At 39.9% G+C, this 22,101-nt stretch overlaps 2 protein-coding genes across 2 annotated transcripts in view; both read right to left on the minus strand.

Moving 5' to 3' along the window:
• Positions 1-22,101, minus strand: part of LOC140922317 (uncharacterized) — a 108,119-nt gene that overhangs the window by 83,514 nt on the left and 2,504 nt on the right. Inside the window, exon 3 of the mRNA XM_073372311.1 lies at positions 14,044-14,316. Coding sequence (XP_073228412.1) covers positions 14,044-14,316 — 273 coding nt within the window. The remainder of the gene's footprint in view (positions 1-14,043; positions 14,317-22,101) is intronic.
• LOC140923738 (uncharacterized) lies at positions 5,337-11,283 on the minus strand. Its single transcript, XM_073373807.1, has 6 exons — positions 10,965-11,283; positions 9,872-10,090; positions 9,515-9,630; positions 8,138-9,187; positions 6,806-7,808; positions 5,337-6,356 (listed from the first exon to the last, which is right to left on the minus strand). Exons 1-6 carry the CDS (start codon positions 11,170-11,172, stop codon positions 5,437-5,439), a joined length of 3,516 nt encoding a protein of 1,171 aa, XP_073229908.1. The 5' UTR covers positions 11,173-11,283; the 3' UTR covers positions 5,337-5,436.

Below are 22,101 nucleotides of genomic sequence, written 5' to 3' on the forward strand. Positions count from 1 at the left end.
CGTTGATGTTATTCAAAGCGCGCGATCTATTATAAACCAAAACAAAACATTACAACATGATTTTCAACTTGTAATGTATGTTATCACAATAAAGCTCTCATTAGAAAGAAAGGTTTTTCGTCTTGGTAGACAATTCTTAATCTGAGTGTCAAACAAGGACAAAAGAATTGACGAACTTAAAAGCCACAGGAAAGAAAATACAGCAAAGATTTTCTTTGGCTGAATATTTTAATACTTTAAGATTAATTCAATCGACCGGGATAAAAACTGCACAAAGGCTTTATCAAAAGAGCTAATTACACATACCAATCTTAGGGTTTTGAAGTGAATTCGAATAAAAGAAGGCGATGTGGATAATTAAACAATTATATAAACAAAGAAATAAAAACGGTGATAACTGACTGCTGGAAAAGTTGTTTGTTTTGTCTATTCAAGATTGAAAGCTACATGCAATCGTTGACAACAACCTTTTCTAAAAACCAGCGAGGCAAAATTCAATGAAAAACGGCAGAATCTAGATTCAGGCAGGAAAAATGTCGAATAAACGGTGCATAAGAGCAAGATTGCAGTACTTACGGCGTAGGTTATAAAGCTAATGAAGCGACATCGCGAGCCGCCTGTTTTGCTTTACTTTGACAGTTTTCCTGGCTGACTTGCTTGATTCTCCCTTCAGATGTTTAGTCTGAATAACAAAATTCACTTTTCCCTAGCTAACGCCAATAATAGCGCAAGTTTTAAAAGAAAAATGGTTAAAAACAACCGGTTTTGCTCGTTTACAAAAAACAAACAAACTTGTGAATAAATAAAGCTGCCAACGATTCCGCCCGGGTTAGCGGGCAAGATCGTAAAAAACTGCCCGCTCTCGCAACCAAGCAGATTGCAGGACTTGGAGGATTCCGCCCGCTCGCAAGCTAGAAAAAAATAATACGGTATATTGTAAGGTAGTAAAATAAGGGCTACAATTCGCTAATTTTTTATCGGAAGTTTCGTTATTACAAGCGAAAGCTTCCATTATTCAAGGTATTGTCTCCCAAGTTTCATTTTCACGTGAACAGCAGTAACTAACAATGCATTTGAAATATGCAAAAATGCTAGCTATTGTTGTGCACGAAACTATAAAGGAACTTGGAGACAAATGAATACCCTGAATAATAAGAGGTTCGCACTTGTAAACACAAAATTTCTGACAAAATATTAGCGAACTGTAGCCCTTATTTTACTGCCTTACAATATATCAATAATCTGGAAACTAAAAGGTCATATAAAAGGAAGGTTAATCTTAGGAACCTAAAATTTTTAAAAAAATCTATCGAGCGGTTTAAAAAATTATTCGCTCAGTTGTTAAAGTAGACCAAAATGTTTACAAACCGTTAACAAGAGCGCCTCGATACATTCTAATCAAATCCTTCTCTCTAGCAATCGGCTGGAGCTATCTCCATGATCTACTATGAGGTTAAATTGCATGTCGAAAGCGCTTCGTTTCTACAGATAACAGCCGAACGTCAAGATTGTCCATTTTTTACCGTATTTCTAACCATAAAAACTTTATCCCAAAATATCTCGATAACGCTCTTACAAATTTCGCTTAAACTTCACGAACATCGAGGCCGCTATTGGAAGAAAAAGCTCCCGTAAACGATTTCGAAAGGACAGTTCCAGTGCCGAGAAATACTGATGCCATTAAAATAGCTAATAGCGTCACTTTGTTGCTAGGAAAACCCCAATGTCATTTCAACCTTAATCATAACAAATTTTCATCTTTATCTGATAAAACTGTGGTGGCAATTTTTCCAAATCTTTGATTATGGTGACATAGTTTATGCTTAAACTTGGGAGGTATTGACCCTGAAAACTGTATCGAGCCACCTTAAGTATTCAAATCGACCAGATCTTGTCCCAGAAAAAAATGGCTGGCATCAAATAAACCGAGCCTTTACACAGCCAAAACTTTATATATATACAGTGGATGGTAAATGCCAAGCTAACCAACGAGGATCAAGAGAATTCAAAATGTTTAGACCTAAACTTTATAAACTTGAATGACAAAAAGATCTACAACAAACTTCCTCTCTCGGGCTTCTTCAGTGTATTTACATAATTAAAACCCGGATAAAAAATACACAATTCGAAATAGCTATCTATATACATTCAAGGTGAAAATAAGGTTACGCAATACGTTAAAAATGCAAGACATACGCAATTGGTAAAATTAAAAAGGAAACGGTAAAAAGTAATCAATGAGAGTAGGTGGTAAAAGTTATGTCATTGCCCAAACACAACAGGTTCCCCAATCGGGACCTCTGAAGTCAAAGGGATTAACATAACATAATCCTGGAGGGCACACCTTAAACAAAAAGTAAAAAGGTACAAACTAAAGGCCTATGAATGGAAAACTCTATAGAAAAATAACAGACTCCCCGAATGGAGCCCCTAAGTGCATCGGCGATTATAGAACACTAAATTCTTTTATTAAAAACGTACACTTAAAAAATAGTTAAAAAGTGGTAAAAAATGCAATTCAGTGGGTGAGATGTGTCAATTATACTTAAGAGCCATTTTCCGAGAAAATCGAAAATCGCAAGACACTCGTCAAAAAATCGAATTTTTTTTTCTTTTGCCAAAACATCCCTTTTAGTGACCTAATTCAAGAAAAAATAGTTTTGGGTTCAAACGATTCATTGTACGGGAGAAATAACAAAAAGTTTGAAAAATCGATTTATTGCTGGTTTTTCGCGCTTAAAAACAACAGAATCCGACCTCAACTTCGAGAAAACGTTGAACGCATAAGAAACAATCCCTGACATCGAAACTTCAGGCGAATATTATTTCGTTCTTAATCTTTAAATCCCTAAAAGAAAATTTGAAGAAATAAGTTTTTTACATTTACAATTGACAAGTTTAAAGAGGACATATTTGTGTCTCTTGAAATGTTAGAAAATGAAAGCGAACTTTAACTGTTGTAAAAGCCCCCTGGTATATGCCGCTTCCTAGTAAAACCCATATAGAATAAAGCCTTGGCTATTGAAGTAAATTATGGGAAAGTTTTAGCTCTGGAAATTAAATACAGCCCTGACACTAGAGTAAGCAATTTGAGAATTTAATTTAATAAAATTTATGCAAATTAGACGGCCCGCTGAAGGAATTCATACTAAACGCAAAGTTTAGTGTAAAAGGACTACTTACTGTTTCTTGTAATATGTTTTTACAGTGAAAATGTTATTTCTAGCTTTCAGCTGTGTTGGTAAGAGCCATAAATAACTTTTTATATGACGACTGAAAAACGTTTGTTCAGCCACATTGCTACCAGCGAAATCATTGAGATCGCAACTTCGAACTGAAACTGTCATCGCTTGATGAAACTCCGTTACCACAATGGTAAAATAGTTTTCTTCAGGGGGAAAAAGCAGAATTAAAATGCATTCAAAACCGTTGACTTCGATTTTGAATTTGTTTAGTCAAGATTTCAAGCCACCACAAGGTCTTATGACCTCTACTGACCCAGAAATCGGTTACATATGCCAAGGTCACGTTAGCAAACTGTCACGAAATACTCAATAGCTTCTGATTTTCGGTCTTTGTTTTGTTGGTAAAAAAATGCATACACTTTTCACAGAACAGGCCTTCTTGCTTTATTTGATTTATATATTTGTATTGGTCCAGACACATGCATACGCTGACTGGGCTGTAAAAGACTTTCATCACAGTTTTTGATTCAGAGTGGTATAATATTTCCCAAAATATTTCAAACACAAATGTTTCCTTAATAAGTTCGTTATTCCCGAATTTACCCCCTTGCAACAATCCCTACAGCAAAATAAAAAAGCATAAAATTCAACTTTATAGCTTGCTATAGTTTAGTTTCGGATTTTTTTTTTATGATTTTTCCTCCGAAACCAGGAAACCCTAGCCAGGTAACTAGGAATTCTCAGTTTCATTTAGAGCTTGTGCACAACACAACTTCAAACTTGAGTGTCTTTATCGCATCCTTGAAACCTTCGAGACCTCCTCAAAATTGTTGAAAAGCCTGTTGAGGCTAATAATAATCTTTGAGTTAAATATGACCAATTCACGCCGCGAGCGCGAGAAAAAGAGAACCACTCCGCAGGGCTGAATACGCGATGTGGATTGTTATAAAATTCCACATTCTCGCGCGTAACGCTTTCTCTAGAGACCTCTAGAAGTGTTGTTTAGCGAAGATAAACAAAGTTATCTTTGGTTATCTCAGAGGACTTGCAGAAATACCTCCAGCCTGCATAACAGGCGCTTTATTAGGGGCACCCAACGACGGTTTCCCCCCTAATTACTTTGAAAAGACTTTTAGGCTGTCCAGAGTACTCTTAGATCTCTAGAAATGTTTTCTAAGAGGCGCTAAGAAATTTATATCTGTTCGGTCATCCTAGGGTAACTTGAGTCTTTTCGAAGTTACGAGGGCTTCAGTGTTATTTTCCCGAAAATTTTAGCCGCAATTCAAAGTTTTCCGAAAGTGATAGTTTTTCTGATTCCTTCTGCATTGCATTTTCGATTCCGAAAATTTTAGGTTTCCTTTCTGTACGAAAAATAACCTAACCTGGGGAGTGAAATGGGAAAAATGAAACTTCAGAAAATCGGAGGGAATTTATTACATAAGCTTCGAAAATTGTGTACATGAATGGAACGGTCATCTAGAAGTTTTTAGCCTTCCTCAAGCTATAGAAAATCCTAGGCAATGTTTGCTTCTCCGAACAGATATTTTACAGGGTGCCCCTGCTTTATGAGCTAGGCGAGGCGAAAGCGGCATTTTGCGCGAAGCGCGAAACGCGACGAGGGGAGGAAAAAAATAAAACTTTATCTTTCTTTATCCCTCGTCTCGCGCTTTGCACTCGTTTCGCGTTTCGAGCAAATGCCGCTTTCGCCTCGCTTGGCTCATAAAGCACCTGTTATGCAGGCTAGAATACCTCTTCACATTTATAAGATAAGGTGTCATTGATTTGTTAGAGCGGGGAGAGACATTTATAACGTGCAAATAGTCACTAGCTGAAAGGTAACTGACTGATTTGTAACAAGGACTCAGGATGACAAACAAGAAATGATCTCACTCTCCGAAAAGGAACGCTCTTTTAAACATAAACAAACTTCAAAAATAAGCAAAGAAAGCAAAACAATGAACAAAATAGATTTTTTCTTGACTTAGTTATTCCGGCGAGAAAAAATGGTGAATGATTCACTTCTGGAAGCAGCCTCTGAGGAGAAGTGAGGACACCGTTTAGGCAAAACTCTACACCGGCTTTGTGTACTTTACCAGCCTGTTCACAGACTCTCTTCATTTTTCGATATCCTCGAGTGCTCGTATAAAAAAAGCGCGTTCCGCCCTCTCTCACGAGCAATCGCTTATCTTGTGCGCGCACCAAATTCCCAAAACAGAAAAAACGTCTGTGAGCCGGGTAGTACTTTTTGCTTCTACATATTTTGCCCACGGAGCTGGCAAGTACAACTGTTGACGGCTTTTTTCAGCAGGTCAACGTAGAGCGCTTTGCGGCGAACAGGCTTGGGAGGTACTTCTAATTCTAGTTGCTGACAAATGTTTTGAAGCATTCCAAGTTTAAGTCGCTCCAGAGATCCTCCCTTGGCCATGGCACAGATATCGTACTGATCGTAAGTGATGGGGTGCTGTAGCGTGATAGATAGGATTGTTTCTCTTGCCATGATAAAGTTTTCCTCTTCTACTACAGCTTGGATTTCAGCATCGTCGGATGTTTGCCGTCGGACCTTCGCTGCAAGACGTGAGAAATATGAAGTGCACTGCTGCGGGGTAAGAAACTCGGATACTTTGAACAAACGAACTCCATCAGGTCCTCGTGCACGTCTCATTTCACGTGATACGATATCACCGTCCACTTTTCTGCCGGTGGTTTGACCAATTGTAAACTTCGCATTTAGATAATCCCTCTGGTTTTGGTTAAAGCGATATGCTTTTTTGCTCGGCTTGAGCGCCCATCCTTCTTTTACCTCTACTTCGCCGGATGTAGCCTCTCTTGTATCCCTAAAAGACGCAGACGAAATAACTTGACTGGTCGTGCCCTCCTCCAACCTGGACTTGTAGCCTAGTTTGGCAAGGTCTAACAAAGACCGTTTCTCTAGAGACTTGGTGCATTTCTCTAAAGATAGGTGTTTTTCGAGAGAAGACAGCCTTTGAAAGACCTTAACACACCCATCCTGAGGGCAGGTAAACACGGATGACGATTCATTTGTATGGTCAGTGGGATCATGAACCTGCTCCACTTCCGTCTCTTGCTTCTTCCTTGACTGAGTCGGTTTTGGGCTAAGGGATTTAAAGTCTCCAGAAGAAAACTCAGATGAAAGCCAACTATTGCCATGCTCTGAGGTAGATAACAAATAAAGAAACAAGATTTACATAAACAGCACTGTTCAACTACTTCAATACTTCACTCTGCACAGCCTGTGAAGAGTGTCCCTTTGGTCCACTTTACTGCGCGAACAGATGAAACCTTTGCTTTTTACTTCTTATGAGGACGTGTTCTTCAGAACCGCCATATTCTAAAATGTTCGTTTTAAAAATTTTGTAGAACAAATCAAGGGCTATAAATGTTTAAAGGGGCTTAAGTATTTTACAAAGCAAAACCCCACGGGGTGGCAGACACCCACTCCTCCTGCGTACCAGGGTGGGAAATGGATGCCTTGCATGCGTCTGAAGGCTATAACAAACGATAAGCGTACACTCTTTTACTCAAACTTTAAAAAATATATATTGGCGAGACGACATAATTCTAAAAAAAAAATTGAAATTGTGAATTTTCATAAGACTAACCTTCTGATGTTGTTTCCAATGGGATCTCTTTTCCCTTTCCCATACCATAAGCGCGCCAAGCTACGAGAATTTCGTCTTTAAACTCGAAATTGTTTAATTTGTTGATACCAATAATCTTTCTGTTGTCATCTACTACTGCTTCCTCTTCAACACTTTGCATGACAGCAACTCGAACTCCTTCTATCCCCCCATGCGAAAGAAGAGCACTCTTCAGTTGTTCGGCATTGGTCACGTCATTTCCTTCGTTTATGAAGGTCCTGACGTGATTCTTGCAGGTTGCAGCGAGCCTGTCTGCGGCACCTTTTCCACCCTGTGGGTCAGAAAAGTCAATGCGCTTGATTTCGATGCCGGTGGAGGAGGATATCACTGGGCATGAGAGTACGGTAGACGACGAATGATAACATCCTGCGTTATCTTGGCGAAAGAACGCTTTGTTAATCTCACTGTGCTCCAGCTTGATGGTATTCAGGACATCCTGCATGATTTTAACCACTGCAGCACTGCCTTGATTGCACGACTGGACTATGTGCAGAAAGCCCTGCCACTGGAGTACCCCGCTCACACGACGGTAGACGACAGAAACGTGCCAGGAGATGCCTCGCTTACCAAACCAGTCGGTTTGGGACTCTCTGTATTTTTGTGGAAGGAACTTCATGGCCCAGTCGTTAATTATCAAGACAGTGTTGTCGTCAAGTTTCTCCAGTGCATCTATTCTCGCTTGGTCTTGGTTAGCTGATCTCAGGATGTGGCATTTCCAGGACATTATGGCCAGCTGAGCTGTCTGGAATAGAAATAGCGCTTCGTCTTTCGCGTCCTGAGTTGGAAAGGTCGTCTCGCCAAGGACCCGTTCAATCTTTGCCAGAGTTTCCTGAAGACTTTGACAACGGTCACAAAGATCAGTGTGTTGGTGACTGCATTGTTGCTGGTAATCTGCATCACTACTGTCGCTAAGAGCAAACAACACACAATGGTCTGCTACGTTAGAGGGGCTGGTGACATGAACCTGTTGACAAGACAAAGTTGAGATTACTGTTTGTCTGTGCTTATACTTCAAATATAATAGTTCATCAAATGATTTTTTAATCTAACAAATGTTATTAACGTAAGGGGGGCGAATAAATTTTAACCTTAACCGTAGCAAAGACCACTATCCTCGTGCGCGGATTGTTAATCTCGAGAATTTATGTAAGCTAGTTACACGTGCACCAGATAGAAAAGAAAAAGAGTACAAAAAACATTTTTTTTTACGGAATGATTTTGTTGATGAGGTAAAATAAGTACTTATTTTTAGTTTTATTCAAGCTGTCTTTCTGGAGTCAGAATTCACATTACCTTATAGTCCCCCTTCAAATACTGCTTGCTTGTCATAAGAGCTTGCACAACTGTAGTCTCCCACTCCTTGTCGGAACCTAATTCCCCTATTTGGCGTACGAGGGCCACGAGATCATCAAATGCACGACCACCTTCAGCTGCAAAATAATCTAGGCCCTGCAGTGATTTTCTTACAGAGGCACTGCATTCAGAGAGTACCCTTCTCATAGTAGTTTCGCTGAATGGTTTGAAGTTGGTCTCCAAACAGTACTGAGTGTACTGTTGTACCACTCGCTCGGGTATCATCATACGGATTACGTTAGGTACCTGAATAACCTCACCAGACGAAAGCTTGAGATGTTTTTGTCCAAATGGAAGGTCCTGAACAAGATGCGGGCTCGTGATGAAACCAAGAAAGTGGTCAAGCTGCCTCAAGTCTACTCGTATTCGTGTGGTAGGCTGTTGTGGAACTTGAGCGCCTCGGCCAAACTGTGATCGATGAAGATTAGCCATGGAGTATCTGTGTCTCGTCAACCCTTGGATATAACGGGAAATGTCGTTGAAAGTTCCGACCCCTGCCATAATCGAAAGCACTTGTCTACGGGTATCCCAGCTGGTTGCATTCTGGTACGCTTCTGCTAGGGCCTCTAAATACAAATGCTCTGAATGTGACAACTCGCTTACACCTAGAGCCTTGTTCATAGCCGTGGAAGAGGCTAAACGTCGCCAGAGTTCACCAGCATTATCAGGGGTGACGCTCTTTAGCACAGTTGCTACTATTTCTGTGGCTCTCCTTGTCTGACGTTGTCTTGTTCGCTCAGAGGAATCACTCCAAGAAAGCCATGGCTTTCCAAGCGGTTCAAGTTTGCATGCTACCAGGAACTCACTCAGCTTTTCGCGCAGCTCAGGTAAGATCACAGGTGTGGGCTCGTCACTCTGCGTGGAAGCTGTGCTTATTGTGTCTGGTGACAGAAAGGTGTCATCAGCGATTGTAAGACGTCCAAGGCTTTCTGCGAACTCTTCAACAGATTGACTGGTATCACTTTGTCCTGGAGATGAGTTTGAGCTGTTCTGTAACATACAATGTTACTTCAATATTTCTGTTTATTTTGTCACTAGGCATTAGTTTTTTTAGTATAGTTCGGAACTTAAGTTGCACATCATTTTAAAAAAGAAACTATGAATTCACATGCATACCTCTATCATTATCAATACTCCCGCTCCGGCCAGACCGAAAGGAATTTGAAGAAGCGAACAGTGACTTATTCGCCTTAAAACCATTTTCAGAGTCATTTTCAAAGTTCACAGTTATTCACAGTTGCCCAGCCCTTCCGGAATTTCGACATTTGTTATGTTGGAATAACTGTCTGTATCCAAGGTTACCGTTTAGTTACTTACATCTGCTTCTGAAGTCTCTAGTTCTACGCATGGAGTAACTTCAATCATTGGTGCGGGTGTCACTTTCTGTTGTTGGTTTGTCTCCGCGAAATGTTGCTTGCACATTCTGCAAAGAGCTGTGGCAAAAATAAATGTTAATATTGTTAAAAGGCCATCACCGATTTCTTTACTATTCTACAAAGCCAAGAGCAAATCAGCATACTAGCCAACTAGAATATCTTTATCTTTTCTTTTGTGGGGGGAGGGGAACAGGAGAATAAAGGGTATTGTAACGCTTGCGCATATGTTGCTTTGCGTCCTCGCGCGTTTAAAATTAAAGCGTATACTTAAGCTATAAAAGTGTTACGATAAACTTACGCGATCCAACTTGAATAAGTATTCCTTCAGTGTTTAAAATAAATGCAGATAGAACGCTGTCCAAATGCCGATCGCCTTTGACTGAGGCTGTTTTGTGAGCAGCTATTTCTAGTGGAATGCTACACTTCACTTTTGAGGATCTCCAGCGTATACCAAATTCCGCTCTGTGGCGAGGGCATATTGTCAATGACAAGTGGGACTCCTCCACTGCAAATACCCCTAAACAAAGGTAAAGTTAAAATAATCCATTGCATACATCACGAGCGAGTTGAGAGGCTCGTGTGCTAGGACATCTGGAGGTTGCGTTTTCATAAAAAAGTCTTAACATGTAAAGTCTGTGTATCAGTGACAGGTGTGTGTTGGTGTGTGCGTGGGTGGCGGAGCGGGAGGTGGGGTGGGGGTGGTAAATAAAGATCTTTTTTGCTATTGTAAGCATGGACTACGAGTAGTCCCCCATTTTTCCTCAGGGAGAGTAGAGCGAGCGAAACGCGAGTGGGCGTGAAAATCACCCCACGCGAAAAAAGGCGACACGCGACAGGGAGAGGGAAAAAATTCTCTCTCCCCGCCCCGTATCGCCTTTTCTCGCGTGGGGTAATTTTCACGCGCGCTCGCGTTTCGCTCGCTCTACTATCCCTGAGGAAAAATGGGGGACTACTCGTAGTCTATCGTAAGCGTTAATAATAGGTTTGCAAAATATTTACGCCGCGAATAAAAGCCTGCGATTTTTAAAGAGATGAACTCGTTTGCATATTGTTCTTGCAAGCAGGATACAAAAGAGCGCGGTACGCAAGTACTGGGGACAATAATTTTGCCAAATGGAAGGGGGCATTTCAGTTCGACCGACCGAAATAACCGGACCGGTCAAAGTGAACCAGCTTCAAAGGCGTTCCCAAATATTCTGTTAGGGCCGAACCGAAATGGTCCGTTCCATTTGATTTATAACCAAAACTTCCGGAATTTTGGGCTGAATGGAAAGCACCCGAAGATTTTCTTAGAAATAACACGACCATCGAGGTCTGTGATAAAGAGATGATGGAAATGTACCCCACTTTTAGCCGTTACGTAAGACGGTAAGACAGTACATAAGATTTACCTGCTCTTGCTAACAGCAGTTTCCATTCAGTGTCAAGTGCTGTATCTGCTTTTAATCCATACAGCTCGCAGTGCCTCGATATGTCCCTTGTACAATTTCTTAAAGCGAGAACTTCAACTTGGCCTGGATAATCGCTGCTTAAACCACAGGGTGTGGCGTCGTGTAATAAACCAGAAAAACTACATGAGGGAAACGTTGCCGAAGCCATGACAAAAAATAAAGCTCTCCCAACAAACGAGACAAACTCCTCTAACGCTGTTTCAGCATTTCGTAATACTGGACGGGAATAATTCAATTAAAATGAAATCGTAGAGGCACGTGCAATGGTAAGTTGCGAAACAGTTCGTGACAATATATAAATTTTATTCCAGGAGCATTTGACCTGGAAATGTTATATTAATATTGTTTCCAGAGTCGAATATTTCTACACTGATGATCTATAAACAGACGTACGGTTGTACATTTTTTCATTGGGACAGCTGTAATTGCATCTTTATCTGTTTACAATGTGTACGAAGTATAGTACGTACCGCGGTATGTGACAAGCTAGCGTGACCAATCTCTGCTTGTTTGCTAAATTATGCGTCATATGATCTTGTAATCCCGTCTAGTATCTGATTTGTTCGCTCAATAAGAGTTATACTCACCTTGTTAACTGTGTGGTTTGAGCAGTGGTTAATTTTCATCATTGTATGTTATTTTCGGACCAAAACATAATCGGGTTTCATAAAAACAGAAGCGTCTGATGATGCGTAATAAGCGCTGCGTGGGAAGTGTTTAGATAGCTCAAGCGCTGAAGTTGCTGGACACATTTTGGTCAAAATCAGTTATGGATGAGTTGCCACTTAACAGGACAAACAGATTGAGAGATGGATTTAACTTCTCTCACAACAAGCAATGGTGAGTTGTTCGTTCAACAAAACTTTGCGTTAAAAATATGAATTCATTCAGCGGGCCGTCTAATTTGCATAAGTTTTATTTACTCAAATACTCAAATTGCTTACTTTAGTGTGAGGACTGTATTGGATTTCCAGAACTAAAACTTTCCAGTAATTTAGTTCAACAGCCAAGGTTTTATTCTATATGGGTTTTACAAGGAAGCGGCATATACCAGTGGCCTTTTACAACAGTTAAAGTTCGCCTTCATTTATTAACATTTCCAGAGATACAAATGTGACCTTTTTAAACTTGTCGATTGTAAATGTTTAAAACTTCTTTCTTCAAATTTTCTTTCAGAAAATTAAAGAGTAAGTATGAAATAATACTCGGCTGAAGTTTCGATGTTAGGGATTGTTTCTTATGCGTTCAGCGTTTTCTCGAAGTTGCGGTCGGATTCTGTTGTTTTGAGTGCGAAAAACCAGCAAAAAATCGATTTTTCAAACTTTTTGTAATTTCTCCCGTACAATGAATCGCTTGAACCCAAAACTATTTTTTCTTGAATTAGGGTACTAAAAGGGATGTTTTGGCAAAAGAAAAAAAAATTCGATTTTTTCACGAGTGTCTTGCGATTTTCGATTTTCTCAGAAAATGGCTCTTAATTCTATTCTTGGAAATAAATTCCGATTTTTGTTAAGGCCATAAGGTTGAAGAGTGCATAATTGGGGACACCAAAATGTCTCTTTTGTAAGCCGAAGACGTTTGTCAACGTTGTGTTTATCGTCGCTATTACAGAATTGCTCAATTACAATGAATTCAAAGTCAGATAATTGACGTTTCTCTTTGCCTCAGAAAGCCTATTCTGTGCTCAAAGATTGTGGATTTTAAATCTAGTGTTTTCGGCAGAGACTTAGCTATGGGCCTCATGGTTTGACTGACTAAAAAGTTATACTTTCCCGATGTTTCAAACTCGTTGTTTATTTCATCGCAAAATCCTGTTACTTCTGCGAGAGAAATTTACAGCAATTAAAAGACCAAAGGATTTTGCAGATCGCAAAAAAAATTAGTGTCTCTATATAATGCAATGGCTCAGCCGCACTTTGACAATAAATTTCTGCGAAGTTGGGATTCACTTGCCTTGCTGGGAGCTTGCAGGGGATTCAGAATAGGTGAGCAACGGAACTGCAGAAACGAATCTGGTCAATCAGAAGTTGCTTTGCAAGCTCTAGGTTGGATCTCCCTTGCCGAACAAGGAGCCAAAAATAAAGCTAAAATAATGTTTTAGATGTTTGAAATTGTCATGACTTGGCACCAGGCAGACTATCTACAATCTTTATAGAAGCACACGCAACCAATGGTAATTATAATCTTAAAAATTCAGCTAAAAACGTTGCCCTTCCTCTACCCAAAAGACATATATTTTAAAAAAATGTTTACGTTGAAGCCGAGATATGGGAAGATTTACCAGTGGAGACTCAAAGTTGTTACACCAAAGTGTCATTTAAAACTAAAATCAAATCCCATTGGCTTCTGGAACATTAATAGGGAATATATCATCATTTATTTTCATTTTCATAAGTAGTATAAAATTTTACTTCGAAACTATTAATCTCTTAGAATGTTAAAGAATATGAAACTTACTACATTTGTAGCGTTTACTTTATATTGTAGTATTTTTTATTTTGTATTTACTATTTATTAGTTACCTATTTTTGAACATCCCTAATGGAAAACAGTTTTAATTTGTTGATTTAGGGTAGTGTGGTTAAATAAAGGTGATTTTATCTTATCTTACCTTATCTGAGTCTCGGAACAGTTACCTAACCATCGAGGGGGTGGGGGAGGGAGGTGAAGGTCAATAATGGCAGAAAGTTTTGTTGTGGCCAAACGCACCAGCACAACCAATCGAAAGAAAATTACCTTCTTAAATACGAGATTATTCAAAATATGCGTTCTTCAGTCGATCACTAAATAGATCCATATGATATAAATTCGCCAGCGTTGAAATCATTGTAATGAATAAATTTGAGATTCAAAAACATGGCCTTTTGCACAGGTCAAAGTTTTCACGGTTCATTGGGCAATCTTATCTCGGGGGCGATGGTGATTTAAATCAGTTGATGACCTTCGATAAACTCAGACTTTAACCACCACAGTCAAAAGAGCTACCTAACACAACAACAACAACAACAACAATACTTACGAGCACACTTTGTCTTATTCCCAGGCGTACGCTTGTAACCACGGAGGCATTCACATCTGTAGCTGCCAACTGAGTTTCTACAGAGATGGTCGCATCCACCGTTGCCAACGTCACATTCATTGCAGTCTTCACGTCTCGTGCTTAGACCACTGCACGAGCGGCCTCCGTGAGCAGGGGAAGGATTGTTACAATGCCGGTAATTCGTTTTATAACCACCAGAACAGGGAAGAGAATTCCAGTCACGCCATGCACTCCACCCGCCATTTATTGCGGCTAAATGAATAATATATAACAATTATTCACCGAAGAGGAGGTGGCTATTCACTGATTGAGTAGCCAATCAGAGCGAGCGAAAACACTATCCACTGTTTTAGTGTAGATTTAGTCAGGGCTAAATTTAAATTATAAAAGTGAATTATAATTATCACAAAAAATCTCTCGGAATCCTTTGAGGCATTTTTTTAAAAAAGCTTTAAAACTTTGACAATTTTATACGCAGAAGACTGTCAGACCACAACAAGGTATCATTTGCCATAAAATATCTTCCCATGTCACATCTAAGATAATGACGTCATCAGTCACGTGACTATTTCCGAATAAGGTTTTTTCTGTTGCTGTGAGAAGATTTCATTAACGACTTAAAAATAAATAGCATATTTGAAGTCTAAGTTGGGTGGGCATTTAAAAATAACCAACTGATGTCCGACGTTTAAAAATTTAAAGGGGTAATAAACATGAGCGAAAAATTCGGGAGACTAGGCCGAGGGCTGTAGAGAGTCAATCTTTTATCACACGGAAGGGAAAATTTGCGGGAAAGTAATGTTCTACCTGATAATTTTTTCATGACCAAAAGAGGGACATGACGTCATCAGTCAAGTAATCAAAGCGTTTTAAATGTTTTAGTTCGTTTTTAAAGTACCTTTTTGTTTTATTTTTATTTTACCAGCTTTTCTGGACACAGGCCTTCCCAGAGGGAATGTACACGAACGGGACTTAGGTCCCATGCGAGGTACCATCCCCACCCAATCCCACAACCCGTAAAGGCTTACAACACCACCGGGTCCTCGACCCCTACCGTCTTTTCGAATAGTGATGTGGGTTCTTTTTCGTCCCACAAGAATAAATCATTGAAAATGCTTTGAGACGGGACCTACGGTTTTTCGTCCTTATCCGAGAAGACTAGAAAGTCTAACCATTTGCAGATCTCATTACAAAGGCAGCACTTCTCAGTTATTTTAAAACCCTGAGTGTTGGTCCGGCCGGGGTTTGAACCCGAAACCCCCCGTTCGGATAACCGGCGTTGTCCCAACTGTGCTAACCAGGCGGCGGTTACACTGTATTGTCTCTGAGTAATTATTATCCCATTTTCAAAGCAGGACCAAACGAAAAGTGAGCCAGAAGTTAAAAGTTGGGTAAATAGACCGATATTCCAAGTTAAAATCGAAAAGGAGACCTACTCTTGAGACTTTTTAAAAAATCATTTTTCAGCTTAATTGTTTGTTTGCCGCAATTAACGTTCAACGTTTGTACATAAAGAAGGACTTTAAAAACTAAAAGGATGTATCAAAAGTAGTTTGAGTTTGATCGTCCGGGTGAACGTAGTCCTGAATAGGACTGTTGTTGTTGACAGTGACTGACGTTTCGACAACCTGTGCGGTAGTCATCTTCAGAGTCAAAGTGAGTTGTATTCACGTCACTTGATGGTATTACACTCTGGTTATTGATTTGATTGGTCAATTACGTCGTGATGTTATTGGTCGTCTGTCAGTTAAGCCGTAATGTTATTGGCTATGAAGACCCGTAATCAGTAATTGGTGCGTTTCAATCCGTCTATTGTCACAGTTAAAGACAGTTAAACAGTCGTCTATTGTTAGTCAAATTGTCATTCTCTCGTAGTTAGTTTTGCTTGATCTCGTCAATAAGTCGTTTGTACAGCGCTCGTAACTGTTGGCTACGATTCAGTGGCGTTTGTTCTAAGTTAATAAACCAGCTTTCTAAAGTAAGACGTTGATAGTAGTCTGTAGAATACGTTATACATGTCGCAGAGTCCCAGTCAATTTGATGTTTCGTCTTTAAATGGTGCTCAGCAATGTGATTGTTGACGTCACCATTCTTCGTAGCTCGTTTGTGTTCGGTCAGTCGCGTGCTTAGATTTCTGCCGGTTTCACCAATGTAAGAAGCCTAGCAGTCGCAGCATTTGATCTTGTATACTGCTCCCTGTCTGTCCTCCGGTTTGTCCTTGTCCTTGACATTAGTAAGCAGTCGCCGTAAAGTGGTTATCGGTTTGTGTGCAACACGTATATTGTAAGGTTGTAATAAACGTGTAATAGTTTCAGAGGTGCCTCTGATGTACGGTATAGTCGCTGTCGTAGCAGGGCCAGAGTTGGTCTGAGTGTTGGAATCAGTTTACTGTGAGTGTTCCGGCTAACAAAGTCCGTGTTGTAATTGTTCTTACTAAAAACGTTAAGATAATCAGTATCGTCTTGTAGGCTGTCAGGTGAGTCACAAACTAGTTGCGCTCGTCCTGTCAGAGTCCAGATAGTAGTAGCCTTGTGAGAGGTCGGGTTGTACGAGGACTGGTCTAGTAATCGGTCGTTATGTGTCGGTTTTCTGTAAATAGTCGTTTTTAGTTTGTTGTTGTCGCGAGTGACCAAGCAGTCTAGAAAAGGTATCTTACCATTTTCTTCGATCTCCTTGGTGAACTGTATGTCCGCGTTCTGTCTGTGAAGGTGTTCGTGAAAATCGTCGATTCCGTCTTTGTGTACGGCGATGAATGTGTCGTCAACGTAACGTAACCAAAGAGGTACAGTTCGCGTGTAGGTAGCCAGGGCTTGTTCCTCGATGTTTTGCATGACAAGAAGGCTTCTTACATTGGTGAAACCGGCAGAAATCTAAGCACGCGACTGACCGAACACAAACGAGCTACGAAGAGTGGTGACGTCAACAATCACATTGCTGAGCACCATTTAAAGACAAAACATCAAATTGACTGGGACTCTGCGACATGTATAACGTATTCTACAGACTACTATCAACGTCTTACTTTAGAAAGCTGGTTTACTAATTTAGAACAAACGCCACTGAATCGTAGCCAACAGTTACGAGCGCTGTACAAACGACTTATTGACGAGATCAAGCAAAACTAACTACGAGAGAATGACAATTTGACTAACAATAGACGACTGTTTAACTGTGACAATAGACGAATTGAAACGCACCAATTAGTGATTACGGGTCTTCATAGCCAATAACATTACGGCTTAACTGACAGACGACCAATAACATCACGACGTAATTGACCAATCAAATCAATAACCAAAGTGTAATACCATCACGTGACGTCAATGACGTGATACAACTCACTTTGACTCTGAAGATGACTACCGCACAGGTTGTCGAAACGTCAGTCACTCTCAACGAGAACAGTCCTATTCAGGACTACGTTCACCTGGACGATCAAACTCAAACTACTTTTGAAATAACTCCCGGGTTCAAACATTTCACAGTTTTAAAAGGATGTATTTGTCGGCCATATAGGTCGGCCATATAGGCTGTCATGTAGCAGCTCTTCTAACCCTAGAAGCAAGATTATTTGCTACCCGAACCTAAAACTATGGAAATAATGATAAACAATGTGGTGTTAACGTTTTCCCCGACCGATAAGAAGACACCTTGCGACCAGGGAGAGAATCGTACGGTCATACGGTTCAGTCGGTAGCCGCGTGATCGTGCTCATAAATTTCTTAAACGTTCCCATGGACCAAGCCTAAAAGAGTATTAATGGGTTTATTGTGAGCTTTACGTCTAGCTTCGATCAGTTAAAGATATAACTCTACACGGAAATTAAAAAAAAAAACGAAAAAGTCATCCTTGAAAACTGTATATCACTATGGAGAAGGATTATATACCTCTTTTAAACTCGAGTGCAGACCGGCTCAGCAAACGTTTGAAAGATGAACGCCGAGGACACACGAATCACCATGTGAGTTAGGGCGTCAAAGTGAGGCAAAACGTAAGCAAGCGCCTCAAAGCGAGGCAAATGTGTATCGACACAAATGGAATCTCAAAAAACCTCGCTTATTAATTGCACAGGACACCCAATAATACACGGAACACGCAAGAAAAATTAGGGATTGCGTTCTCGTACCTCGAACGCAATCAATTCAATGACACAAAACTCTGGTTGCTTCGGCTATCCGTAAATAAAAAAAATTCCTAGATGCTGTGATGCATAAACTTTCTCACACCGGGGACAACGCCAAAATTTCATTTGCCATTAAAAAAAAGGAGATGTTAATGCCATATTTATCGGAAATCTGAAATAATTTGATCAAAACGCGTGAAGTATCCTTTGCAAATCGCTCCTAGCCGCTACATGTAGTTATAATTAGTGCAAAAACAGATCAAATCAATGATAGAACTACAAACTAGAACTAGAGAATGCTTCCCAGCTAACCATAAATTCAGAAAGCCTTTTAACAAAAATAATCTTATAAGCTGAGCTACAATTGTCCATCGAACTTAAAACAGATCATCGATGGACACAACAAGACCATAAAGACAGAACCCGCAATCTGAAGATGAAACACCCCCCAAACTCTGCAACTGTAGAGAACCAAACAAATGCCCTTTGAATAGAGAATGCTTAGTCAAAGAGGTAGTGTATCAAGCCACCATAACAATTGCAGAAAACTCAGAAACATACGTCGGTCTCACCGCTACTGGGTTTAAGACGAGATGGCGAAACCATCAAATGTCTTTCACTCATGAGAGTAAAAGAAATAATACAGAACTAAGCAAACACATGTGGCAGCTAAAAGATCAAAAGAAAGACTTCAAGATCTCCTGGAAAATTCTGACCGAGGCGAAATCTTATACCAATCTTACCAAACGGTGTAACCTGTGTAGTACCGAGAAATTCTATATTCTGTTCAAACCGGACATGGCAATACTTAACAAGCGTATAACGAACTTAACATCAACTTGTAGGCACAAGCTGAAGTTCCTCCTTAAATTCAGTCGCATCCTTAAGGACCAATCATAAGTTTACATACATATACTGTTTTACGTCCGAATATTGTAACGGCTTTGATCATTTTGCTGATGTATATATATGAACTCTAACGATGCTTCAGTGTATATGGAATTTAGCTGATGAGTGGGTCAACACTTCGTTGGCCTAAGAAACAGTATTTCATTAAAGTCCATATGAAACAAAATTGCGAAGAAAAGCTTTGACAAATTTTTTTGTAGTAAATTACCTTAAAACCACCAGGTATGCACCGAAACTACTGATACTTAGGACACGGGAAAAAAAAAAGATCATTATCCAAAACTTTTCCGAGAATCTAGCCGAAAAGATTAAACACAACTGTATTAACGAATAACAGACGCCGCTAATCAGCACTCTAAGGTGAAAGCTGGTACATTCGATTGACCCCATAAGCATATTATCAGACGGTATTATTTTAGCGGAGCCTCCGCGCGCGCGAAGCGCACGCGAGCGTGGAGCTCAATACCTAAGAAAAGTTGGTAAACTATCCATCGGAGAAAATTTGCATATGACGTCACCGTAAGGACTCTCAGGGTAGAGGTAAGTAGAAACGAATTCCTCCCCTCTCCCCTAGAGAAACTGATAAATCAGAGTCTATCTACTGAGCAAATGTTTGGTGCATTTTTCAGTTTTGAGGAGGTTTTGGGTGATTTCAGAAAAAAGTAACCAGCAGACTGATTAGGAGGAAAAGCTTGCAAGGATATACCTGGGAAAAATAATATCCTGCACTGTAAAAAAAATATCGCTCATGACTTATATAATGCTGAAAAAACTCTTACACCGTTTTATGTCACGAAAAAAATTTCTAACTCCAGAAGTTTGGGAAAAAAATTCTTACCCAACCTTAGTAGATGTCATCCGTCAGCAAAATGGCTGGCGCGCGTTCATCATGTGGTGGTTTTCAAAACTAGAGTTTTGCATTCTAAGATTGAAAATACGCCGATAAAAGACACAAATTGAAAAAAAAAAGTTCAAAGAATGCTCAGATCCCTTTTTGTGGACACAAGAGCCTTTCGCTATGAAGTTGTGTTCCAGGAATTCAACCTCGTTTTCTTCATGGCGGATCAGAGCGCTTGGCTTGTTTTGAACCAACCGACGCAGCAAGGTTTCTGAAGAAACTTGAGGTACATTCTGTACTCTATGGTTAAAGAAGGCACGTTTATAAAAGGGAATTCTTCTATTTATAAAGGTTTCATGGACGTTTTCTACATTATGACATCGGTGTGAAAGAAAAGCCACAAAATGTGCATTTGAAATTGATTTTTGAACATGTCAGTGCTCAGCCGATTTGACTTGCGTGAACGGATCCAGGATCTAGTAAGTGTTATAAGCGAATTGTTTTTTTAGGATAAACTTATGGATCTTTGAATAAAAATTTTCAAGAAATTAAGTTATTTATCTGTCATTGTTCATTCATAACATTCACACTCACTGAGCTCAAAACACGATCGTGAGACTACAGATCGTACGATTTTTAGAAACGCTGTGGCTATATGGCCGGTGACGGGGCATGTCCAGCCCTGGCCATGAAATCTAGAGTTTCTTCACTTCTTTCTTAGTTCCACACTTCTCAGAGGTGTGAAAGTGTGGAGTAGTCTGACAGAGTAAGGATATTGTCGCACTTTCCCCTAGTCATGAACCCTTTGTCATTCTTTACTTAATTCTACACTTCTCAGAGGTGTTGAAGTGTGGAAAAGTCCGACAAAGTAAGGATATTGTCGCACTTTTCCCCCAGTCATGAACCCTTTGTCATTCTTTACTTAGTTCTACACTTCCCAGAGGAGTGGAAGTGTGGAAAAGTCCGACAAAGTAAGGATATTGTCGCACTTTTCCCCCAGTCATGAACCCATTGTCATTCTTTACCTTGTTCCACACTTCTCAGAGGTGTGGAACTGTGGAATAGTCTGACAAAGTAAGGATATTGTCGCACTTTTCCCCCTGTTAAGAACCCCTTGTCATTCTTTACTTAGTTCCACACTTCTTGGAGGTGTGGAAGGGTAGAATAGTCTGACAAAGTGAGTTTAATGTCGCACTTTCCCTGTGTCACGAGAAGCTCAGTGCGCTTTATGAGCACTTGGTTTAATTTCTGTATGGTTTTTTACATTTTTCCTTAAGAACTATTTTTATTTTGAATAGCAGATATAACCATTGTTTCAATGCCAGCTGTTGAAGGAAACTTAAAAGCTAAGAAATCCGATCTCCAACCAAGCTTTCTTCCTTATCAGTACGGGTTCAAATTTGATAATTGTTAGATCACGCCATATATCCACTGTTTCGCAGTTTTTCCTCTTCTCTAAGGTTATGTAAATGCTGGACATAAATTATGAAAAAGACGCAACACCACGCTCGGAGGCGAGCGGCTCGAGGCCAAGAAACCTCGAAAAAGAATTCAACTAAGGGTGACTCGCTAAAGACGAAGAGGAGGGTGGACCATGCAAATATTTTAGTATTGTCATGTGCCGTAGAGATAACATAAATATTGCCGACCCTATAACAAGCGCCTAAACAGTGATCCCCTTTTCCACAGAGAGATCTGCAGGTAGCTACTCTAGGCCGATAAGTCACAATTATTACTTTATACAGAATGCTGTATATTTTAAGACCACTTTAGGTCATGAACCTGATGAAGGAATAGAACAATAACAATTGATTTGAGCATTTATAAACTTTATCAAGTTGGTCTTAAAGCGAGGAAGATAGAACGCACATACTCTGCATTCTTTACTGCCTATTTTTAGCGTTGTCACGATCTTAAGAGACCTGACTGTTGAACCCAATTGAAAGCTCCCGGGGTTAAGATTCTTTGTGTATTGTATTTGCGTTATAATGTGGCATTCACATTTAAATGATATGGAAATTGCTAAAACAAAACGTTTTATACCCATTTGAAGGGTTTGAATTGGGTACGACATTGAGTCAGCCGAATAGATCTATAGGAAGGAGAAAACCCCAGAATAAGACGTCTCATATATGGCACATTAAGATGAAAAATTTCAAACATAAAA

The sequence above is a fragment of the Porites lutea genome, chromosome 13 (assembly GCF_958299795.1).
Source record: "Porites lutea chromosome 13, jaPorLute2.1, whole genome shotgun sequence".
Classification (NCBI taxonomy): domain Eukaryota; kingdom Metazoa; phylum Cnidaria; class Anthozoa; order Scleractinia; family Poritidae; genus Porites; species Porites lutea.